The sequence below is a fragment of the Acipenser ruthenus genome, chromosome 4 (assembly GCF_902713425.1).
Source record: "Acipenser ruthenus chromosome 4, fAciRut3.2 maternal haplotype, whole genome shotgun sequence".
Classification (NCBI taxonomy): Eukaryota; Metazoa; Chordata; class Actinopteri; order Acipenseriformes; family Acipenseridae; genus Acipenser; species Acipenser ruthenus.
In genome coordinates, this window is record NC_081192.1 from 85,258,035 (window position 1) to 85,268,361 (window position 10,327).

The window sequence follows — 10,327 nt, forward strand, 5'->3', positions numbered from 1 at the left end:
GGCCTGACATTCTCCTGTAGAATTCTCTGATACAGAGCAGAATTCATGGTTCCTTCAATGATGGCAAGGCGTCCAGGTCCTGATGCAGTAAAGCATCCCCAAACCATGACACTACCACCACCATGCTTGACCATTGGTATGAGGTTCTTACTGTGGAATGCAGTGTTTGGTTTTCGCCAGACATAACGGGGCCCATGTCAGCCAAAAAGTTCCACTTTTGACTCATCTGTCCATAGAACATTGTTCCAGAACTCTTGAGGATCATCCAGGTGCTTTTTGGCAAACTTGAGACGAGTATTTATGTTCTTCTTAGTGTGCAATGGTCTCCACCTTGCTACTCTGCCATGAATCCCATTTTTGCCCAATGTCTTTCTGATGGTGGAGTCAAGAACACTGACCTTAGCCGAGGCAAGAGAGGACTGCAGATCCCTGGATGTTGTTCTAGGATTCTTTGTGACTTCCTGGACGATTTTACACCTTGCTCTTGGAGAGATTTTGGCAGGATGGCCACTCCTGGGAAGATTCACTCCTGTTCCAAACTTTCTCCATTTGGACATTATAGCTCTGACTGTGGTTCAGTGGAGCGCCAGAGCCTTAGAAATGGCTTTGTAACCCTTTCCAGACTGATAGGCATCAACAACTTTTTTTACGGAGGTCTACAGGAATTTCTTTTGTTCGTGGCATGATGTGCCTCTAGAACCTGTGTGCTGACAACTTCACTCTGATGGTAAGGGCCAAAGTTAGTCAGATTTATATTGGACAGGGCTGACCCAAATCAGGCCTGGTTGTTAACCAAAGTACTCAAACAGCTGACCCCAATTACCCTTTAATTGGGTTGAGTTAACTAGGGGGGGGGCAATAACTTTTTCACACCTGAAGATTGCATGTTTAATTAACTTGCACACCAAACAAATGAAAGAAGCATCAAACTTTGGTGTCATTTTTTTCTCTCACACTCCCTCTATATACTACTACAACCCACAAAAAAAATCTGACCAAATACAATGTGAAAAATGTGCAAAAATGCACATTAAAAATAATAATACATTTGCCAAACAAAACACACACACACATATATACTGTATATTATATATATATATATATACACACACACACACACACACACATATATACTGTATATTATATATATATATATATATATATATATTACACATACACACGTTAGAAAAAAAAATTAGAAAAAAATTAAAATGTTCCAGTAGCAACCCCTACCAGAAGATACATTTTATGTATAACCCTCTTTACCTGTGGAATTGTTCATTTCCGATTTCCCTATAATATCACTGTAGTTAGCCTGTCCAAAAGCTGGTGCAGAGAATTTGTACATTCTTCATTGTTGCTTGGTTTTAGACAGACAGTGACACTTTTCCAAACTTATTGGGACATGGGGATGTAGTTAGTAGTGAAACTATTTGTTAAATCATTAAATTATTAATAACACAATCCCAATCAAGAAACCTGCAAAAAGAATTAAACTACAAGCCCTTTTTCTTTAAATTTAAACACCACGATGCTGTACTGACTGTACATACCAGTGGCAGAGGGGCTGTTTTGAAAATGTTCTATGACAAAAGGGGAAGAGTTGCTCTGATGAAGTGCATTCTTAAAATTGAAGTTCAGATCAGCTTACCTGATCTTAATGTACTGGAAGAACAATCTAGTGTTTTTGTTTGTTTGTTTGTTTTCTTCTTATTTCTCAGCAATATAGCCCAACCCACTTAGGAAAACCACCAGCTAATGGAATCATCCTGAATACAGAATCAGTGCCAGAACTCTAATGATATTTAAATAGTTTGTGGGAATCCCAAGTTCCAATTCTGGGAATGAAATGGGGCCACCTACTTTGTAAGAACAGCTGTAATTAATGCCATGTTTATTCAATAAAGATAATTAGTTTACCATGTACTGTTTGCATATTCTTACAGTGAAATCCACACGTGTGTAATACTATTACTTTATTTAAATTAATAATATAATTTTATTTGTAACTAGACAAATGGATCCATGTTAACTGATCAGTGACATAAATCTGATATTCATTTATAATTATGTTATAGATTTTTGTTTTTGAAAAATAAATACAACAAAAAAAGGAAAAGCATTCCTTGGACTGCATATTATCTAAAATCATTAAGCGGTTCCCATTATATACATCACTAGCCTGCTTTTTTCCACCCTTACACAAGACACAATTCTATAACTTGTGACGTAAAACTGATAAAAACCAGTTATCATGCTTTCCTTTCTTCTCATGCATTTCTGCTTTTGTGATAAAAAAAATGAAGTTCTTGGGCTGCAATATTTTCAAAAAGTACTACTGTATTGTTGCTCATGTGACCCAGTATTAGCCAAATGGGATGGGAGTGTCAACCTAGCAAGGGTTTAATAAATATGTACCAGTGTGTGTATAAGCAAAGTCCCCAACATTTTGATCTATGGAGATAAACGGGAACGTGACAAAACAAAACCGTTGTTCTCCCAGCTCCTATTGTTCAGGTACTAAGTATCATCTCTGTGTGTCCAAAAACAATATTTATTATTGCTGCTGTGTTTTGTTTTTGTTTTTTTTGGAAAACTGTGTTTACATGACTTCTGATATAGAAATAACTTTTTTGGAAAACTATATATTCCGAAAAATATTGGAATTCTTATGTTCATGTAAACGCACTGACTGTAGAGAACAGGGGTTATTTTTGATGATACAGTAAAAGTCATTTTTTTTTCATAATTTAACCTTTATTTTACCAGACAAGAAGATTGAGAACAAATTCTCATTTACAACGACGATCTGGTCAAGAGGCAGCTCAAAGCAAACAAATGCAACATAAAATAAAGAAATAAATAACACATTAACAAGTATATGTACATGCATCAGACAATAGTAAATTCAGATTCTGATTAAAAACATCCTCCGAAACAAAACTCTGTTGTTTTAATTTGATTTGAAATTCATTCCAGTCATAAGCAGCCGCAAACTGAAATTAATTACACCCACAAACAGTGGACACTCTGGGAAGAACCAATCTAATAAAAGAATCTGATCTTAAATTGTAAACTGAAGCACAGAACTGTAATAGGTTGTGCAGATATAGCTGGGTTTTCCCAATCAGGGTCCTATAAACGAACCTAAGCCAATCCAATCACCTAGTGTGCAATGAAGGCCATAACATAAAGATCGCAGTGATGAGTGAGATAAGAAGCACCAGTTATAAATCCTATAGCAGAATGGTATAAAGCATCAAGCTTCCCCAAAGCAGCTTTCGAGGCCATTTTGTAGACAACGTCACCATAATCCAGTATTGGAAGAACAGACATCTGGACCAGAGTATACCCAGTGGAATGTGTAAAACATGATTTATTGCGAAAGAGAAAACCTTCGATTGAACTTTAATTTTAGGTTGAACTTTATCAATAAAAGACAAAGTACTGTCCAGCCAAATACCTAAATATTTATAAACTGCTACTTGCTCTTATTCAATCTTACTAGAAGTAAACATTTTGCAAACACTATTGAGGACACTATTGCCATCTATGATCTATGATCATTATACTTGCACTAGTATCCCGTGAGAGATGGATGCTGCTGGTTAAAATATTGTCTTGTAATTTGAAAACTGGATTTAACTGTTTAATTTACATGTGCGCACTGATGAAGACGGTTTTGTTCTTGATTTTAAAAAGAATGAAAAACCCACTTGCAGGTACACATATTGTAAAAAATATATATAGTCATATCCATGGTAACGCAGTAGCATATATTCTTGAATATATTAATACATTACTGAAATATATAGTTTTTCATGTTCCTTGGCATAACTGTGTAAAATACAAGGATATATTTTTTTCAATATAGTTTTCCTTTCCATGGTAACAAAATATACAGATGATGTGGAATTAGCTGGGACTCGCAATGCCCATTTGTACAGTGTTTGTGCTGCCAGCTTACAGATCTCTGATGCATCTAACAGATTTTATTTTTTTCAGTACAGAAAAATGTTATTAATCAAAGCTTGGCCAAATTGCTTAGGACGGTTCTTAATTCAGTCTGGGTGCCAGAAGACAGTTCAATTTTTGTGCCGAAAAAGAACTCAGGAGACATGGCAAAAATGTCAAGTAACATTTTCTTTTTCCCCTTGCCTGTAAAACTGCTGGTGCTGCAACAAAATAGGAATCCTTTTCCTTTAAAAAACCCACCTGTTTACAGTCATTAACCAACAGAGGATGCCCCAGCAGACTGATGGTTAAGAGTCTGGGGCTATTTCACAAGGGAGACGTTTTGTCTCAGTAGTGCTCTCCTCATCATCATGTAAATGTAACAGCCAAAAGAAAATTCTACTTTACTTAGTTTCTTATACAATTTCACTTTTGAATGCATGTTTTGAACCTGGTATGGTATTATCTGGTGTTACCTGGGTACACAAAAAATAATTCATATTGTGTCAAGGGTTAAACCAGAGCAGCATAATCTTAGTGTACCAACTACCACTGAGAGACATGCATTACGTTGCCTTAAATTGTTCACAAGAAATCTTTATGTCTAGATTGTGCTGACGTTAATAAAGGAAGTGCCTGGGAACAGGAAAGGTGGTCTTTCTAGACAGGGGGTGTTTATACAAAATTTTGCTTAGAAAACAGGTTTCTTTGTATTCACATAAATAGTAATTTTAATGTTGTTATTTTTTTAAGTATGATTTTTTGACCATCTGGAATTTAACCACACACACCCTTTTTCAGAACAATAACCACTGTACCTGTTTCAGTTCCTGGGCTTCTGAGTCGGACACAGGAGGCTGTAGAACCTGCAGCTGGGCTTGTTGCTCTCCAGATTGAGCCTCGGACAGTCTAATACAGTCAATGAAGCCACTGGCTGTAAAAGAAAAATTTGGGGGCACATGATATTGCTGCTGATCCCACTGATGATCTTCTTGTTTCTTCTTTGTCCTTTTCACAGCTTTAAACTTAACACTAACACTGCACCAAGTCCAGGGTTTCAGAACTTCCCTGGTTTAAGTACATTATTGAAATAACCAGGTCCAAGGAGTATGAACAATGCTAATACTGGAAAACAAGTTGTTCTGTCATTTTTTGTAATCATATGTACTCAACTGTTTTGATGTCACTGCACTGCAGAAATCAGAAGTGCTTTATAACTATAAATAGCTATGTAGATATATTTTAATATGCGACAACAAACTTCACCACTATATTCTGTTTCAGAACTTGAATTGGCTTCATTCGACAATGAGAATGTAACGCGTTAACAGGGGCGGATCCAGACTTTCATGAAGGTGGGGGGGGGGGGGGGGTGTCATGAAGGGGGGATACCTGATACGAAACATACCGTTAAAGTAAACAATATTTTACTAAAGTAAACAATATTTTACCAAGACAACCCCCCCACCCCCTGGATCTGCCCATGAGTTAACTCAACTGTACAAGTAGAGGCTCTGTTGCAGGGTAACTGTAAATTGTAATCATGCTCTTTGTCCCATGAGTAACCTTTATTTTAGGATACCAAAATTAAATGCATAATTGGGAGATTTTATTGTTGTCCTTTTTGTATATAACTATGGAACAAATAGTTAATAACAGGCCCTTATAAAGAAAAATCTATTAAAGTATGAATTGTATTATTTTTCAGATTCTACATTGTACCTGTGAGATTAACTTCCTAATGGACATCAGGATGCAGCAAGAAGCAGATGTTAGTGTTGGTGGCTCAATAGAAGGCACACTACCATCTGGATCAAAACTCAAGCTATAGCCTGGCGTGAGGATATTAAAGGTAACATTTCTGGCCTGAGTAATATGTAAAATAAGTCTTCAAATCCACTACCCTAAGAAAGACTGGCGAGAAATGCCCCGACTTTTGAAGGACATTCTTTATCAGCCCCATGAAATACACTCCAAACTAAATGTGTATCCACCATAGCAGGCCTTAGAGGGTTAAATGATCATGTTTTATCACTGTAGAGCTATCTTGTTTATAAATCTTTAATAACTGTGCCCTGCCTGGTTAAGGTGTATGACGTCAACATGGATAAACAGCAGCTGCAGAGGCAATCAATCAGTGCTTGGGCATTCCCACAAGATAACCGAAACACAGACATGCTTACACAGTGCCACCAAGTGGTGAGTTTGTAAAATTACATTAAAGAGTAAGTGGCTTTAAATTAAATTTTCTTAAGATTTAGTTTATACGGCTGACTATATGATTCTGTCTCTTACTTCCATAAAGACACTAATGTAGCCTTTATTACATATATCTATGGCAGGAAACTAGAACTGAAGAGCATCACCTTGAACGCATGCAAGTCATAACGATAGCAAATACCATAAAAGGCAAAGGAGGGGTAAGGTTTGGTACTTGTAGCTGAAAGTACTGAGGATTGCACCTTAATTGTTTCTTTATAGTTTTCAGCATTGGACTGGGGCCAGACTATTGCATATCATTTGTTTTAAAATAAGGCAACAAGTATGTCGTTTTCTATTTATGGATATTATATTCCCTAACTAGTTAAGAAAGCTAACCCTAGCAAATATTTTAAACACAACACAACACTTAAGAACCAGATGACACAGTCGCAAATTAAGTGGAGACAGACTCAGGACAGTGGGTAGTAGACACAGAGAGTAGTGAGGGCATGGAATGGGTTACCTAGCCATGTTGTTGATAGTGAATCATATGTTCTAACTGCGTTGCTTTATAATGCGCTGATGTTCTATTTGTTTGGAAAACTTTGGGTTGGTCTATCAAATATAATAGATGTGATAAGTTACTTGTCCAATAGTGCCATCTGTTGGACCACAATAGGACTCAACATTTTTATTTTGGCAAATCTCTTTGGTTTCAGAATAAACTGTGCCATTAAAAATCAAATAACATGTTATGTAAACAGTATAATATTATACTTAAAGACACAAACAAGACTACAATGATCCATTAGGCAGTAGATTATTATGAAGCAAAATATGTTAATTCTATACCGTGATCAAAACTTTTGGTCACAGTTGTACGTACACTAGTTACCTGAATTCCATATTGAAGTTTCTGGATTAGAGGGAGATTGTTCAGGGTTGCTTTTGAAAGCTGAATAATCTGGCATAAACTCGATTTTCTTCTTGTACTGCATTTCCAGAATGGAAAGCACTTCAGGCATTTTAGCTGACATCAGCCTGTAACTGATGTCTGGCTTCCCAATGAACCTCTGCCTGATGCTGAGCTCAAAAGGGGTGTGAACCCGGATATCGTCCACCTCCTCCCTGTGGTATCTGTGCACGTGCTGAGAGCTAGAGTCACTGATCTCCAAGGCTGAAACCAGCACTGTTAGTTTCCCTGGTTTGAGGTTTAAGTCCTCGCCTTTAGAGAAGATCACTGGAACTTTAGTAATGACACCTTCTTTCCCAGGGCCCTTTTTAGCAGAGGCAGAAGCAGAGGCAGAGGCAGAGGCAGAGGCAGAGGCAGAGGCCTCATGCTGGATTTTCGCTTCCTGCTGGCTTCTCCAAGGAAGTTTACCAAAGGGCCACCAAGGGGGGGACTCCAACTCGGAGAGCAACCTGGCATAGAAGGGCAAAAGAACATTAAAGACTAAATAGCTTCTAAAGCCATGTTATTGCTTTGTGTTGCCCCTTACTCCAAGTTAAAAGACCAATACGCCACATTATTTTCTACTAAACACAATGTAAGTGAATTTAGCAGCTACTATATTTAAAATTAATCTTATATTCTATAGAAGCAAGTGGCATAACCAGATTTAAACCCTGTGGACTGTTTCTTTGGAATCTGAGAGACAAAAAAGGCAATAAAAATGCCAGAGTGAAACATTATTAAGGCCATTTCGGAAAAAGAGCATAATAAAATAAGACTGGAGGAAAACAGACTTGATATTTAAAAATAAAGAACACACTCTCATCTCCAATATGATTATATCAATTTCAGGTCTGCAATGTGAAAAATAATTAGACTGCTTTTCAGGTAAACACACTTGGGAGTTCCAACTCCAGTAAGGCAAGGTTTGTATTTTAAAAAGCCAAAATTGTAGAACTACTGTCTTTGACCATAAGGTACAATGGGAAAGTAGCATATAAATATAGCTTTACATACTTGTCCGCCACATCTGAATCAGATTCAATTTTGTTCAGCCCCACCATGATGTTGTCAAACTGCTCCCCCTGGTGGTGCAGCACTTTCCCAGTGTCCTCCAGTCTCTTCTGAGAGCCAGACACCAGCCTGATCAGTTCCTTCCCTTTGCTAGTCTGGCTCTCAGAGGCCTCCACCCCAGCAGCAGCTCCAGAGCCCAGCAGCTGCTCCCTCCAGAAGTGCTCGAGCACATTGAACACCACCGCCCGGCTGGGCTGCAGGGAGCTGAACCAGTGCTTGACGTTCCCTTCCGTGATAGTGAGAGAGCTGAATATGAAGCTGGAAGACTCCTTCTTTATCTCACTGATTCTGAAGAGCCTGAAGCTGGCCAGGTTCTCTCCATCCTTGCTGGATGTAAACCTTAGAGACTTCGGAGTCAAGGACAAGGTGCCGCAGACCCATCGCTTTTCGTTGCTTACGTAGTACGAGCATGGCCAACTGTGAATGGAGATATCCTTGCTCATCTCCGATGACTGGGGATTTCCGCTTTACCAGATTTACTGCCTAATGGCTATCCTGCAGATTAAAAATAAACTTAAAAAGCAACTTAACTAATGTGTTGTTCTTGTTGTTCAGACTCGCTATATCATTTTCTGTTTCTAGTGACAGTTTTGAAATTCAGAGTTTAAAGCTCCCCTGTGGTTTCCACATGCATCTAGTACAAATATGTGGTATTTCTGAACACAGGCACAAAGTCTACATGATTCTGGGACACGGCAATATCTATATGAGAACAGAAAATGAGTGGGGAGGTCTCATCATAGTTTAATACAGAATAACAAAGGATATCCTAACTTCTACCTATTTTATGGTAAAAGCCAATCCATGCAACATACTGCACAATTTTTAGGATTTTAACTTTGACCAATACAAGTTACTGTACTTGAATTACACAGATCAGATGATTATTATTATTATTATTATTTATTTATTTATTAGCAGACGCCCTTATCCAGGGCGACTTACAATTGTTACAAGATATCACATTATACATGATTTCACATTATACAGATATCACATTATTTTTACATACAATTACCCATTTATACAGTTGGGTTTTTACTGGAGCAATCTAGGTAAAGTACCTTGCTCAGAGACATAATTTGCTGTATTACTTTGGCAGAAAATGACAACGGTGTTCCCATCTCAGAATATGTACGCATGCTGAATTACCTCACTATTTTCTCCATGTCTGCTTGACTGATATTGTATTTCCTGGTAGAGAAACACGTCATACTGAAAATCAGAATTTCACAGTGCAAATTATTAGAAGAAACACAGCATCTATCATGCTGTAGTCATTGATACTGGGTTGGTATTCCACTTGGGTGTATGAATCTGATGAGGTAATCTGCATCTGACTTCTCAATCAGTCCAAACCAGAAATTAGTTCCCTTGGCAATAGCATTTCTATTGGTGATTTGATCAATACCGTCAATAATCATCACTGGATTTGCTATGTTTGCTTTTAGCTGCTTACAGTAACGGCTAATCTCTGCACAGTTTGCTTGTTTCGACCCTATGAACGCAACAATAAACTGCTGGCCAGTCTGGTAATCCCAGTTTGCAAATCTGTTTAGCCTAGCCCTAGTCCGTCCACCTCTTTCTCGTTTCTGACTATATTTTGTATTATAATTAGCTGCAGCTGCTATATTTGTCTACAATGTTATCATCATGTAAGTATGAAAAACATATCGCTATTTTCTGTTGTAAAATCATGTAAGAGGTGATGATTGTATTATTTTACCCACCGTAAACAATTGTGTTTTTGATCAGTCAGTGAGATCTTGCATGATACATTTTCTTTCTTCTATCCATTTGATCGTGTTTGTGTTCTTTTTTCTTTTTTTGTCCAACACCCTGCAGATGTTACTGACCCGAATTTGACAGTATTTCGAATGTACAGTACAAATGATTAATTATTTAAATTGCGTTCTTCTTGTCTTGTGTTTAATTGTTTTGCTTCTACGACACCGACACCAATGGGTCACTATGTTGTGTCACAATATTTACAATCCGGCCTTGCAGGTGTTTCACTTCCGCTGTGACAGTATTGTATGTGTTCTTATTTCTTACTTTTAAATAAATAAAAAAATAATAATAATTAAGGATTAAAAAGTATTCCCCTTTAAATTGTCCTGTATTAAATACAAGGGAAGAAACTAC

General features: G+C 37.5%; 1 protein-coding gene across 3 annotated transcripts in view; it reads right to left on the minus strand.

Annotated features, from left to right (window-relative positions):
* The window catches only part of snap47 (synaptosome associated protein 47), a 34,538-nt gene extending 24,338 nt beyond the window's left edge, over positions 1–10,200 (minus strand). The window contains exons 1-5 of one of the 3 annotated variants that reach the window (XM_033999081.3): positions 9,913–10,200; positions 9,335–9,376; positions 8,126–8,677; positions 7,052–7,578; positions 4,773–4,888 (exon numbers count right to left, since the gene is read on the minus strand). In XM_033999081.3, the coding sequence (XP_033854972.3) occupies positions 4,773–4,888; positions 7,052–7,578; positions 8,126–8,625 (1,143 nt within the window). In that variant the 5' untranslated portion in view covers positions 8,626–8,677; positions 9,335–9,376; positions 9,913–10,200. Of the gene's footprint in view, positions 1–4,772; positions 4,889–7,051; positions 7,579–8,125; positions 8,678–9,334; positions 9,398–9,912 lie in introns of all 3 variants that reach the window. The other 2 variants (XM_033999080.3, XM_033999079.3) reach the window with 2 other exon arrangements.
* Between the last annotated feature and the right edge of the window lie 127 nt (positions 10,201–10,327).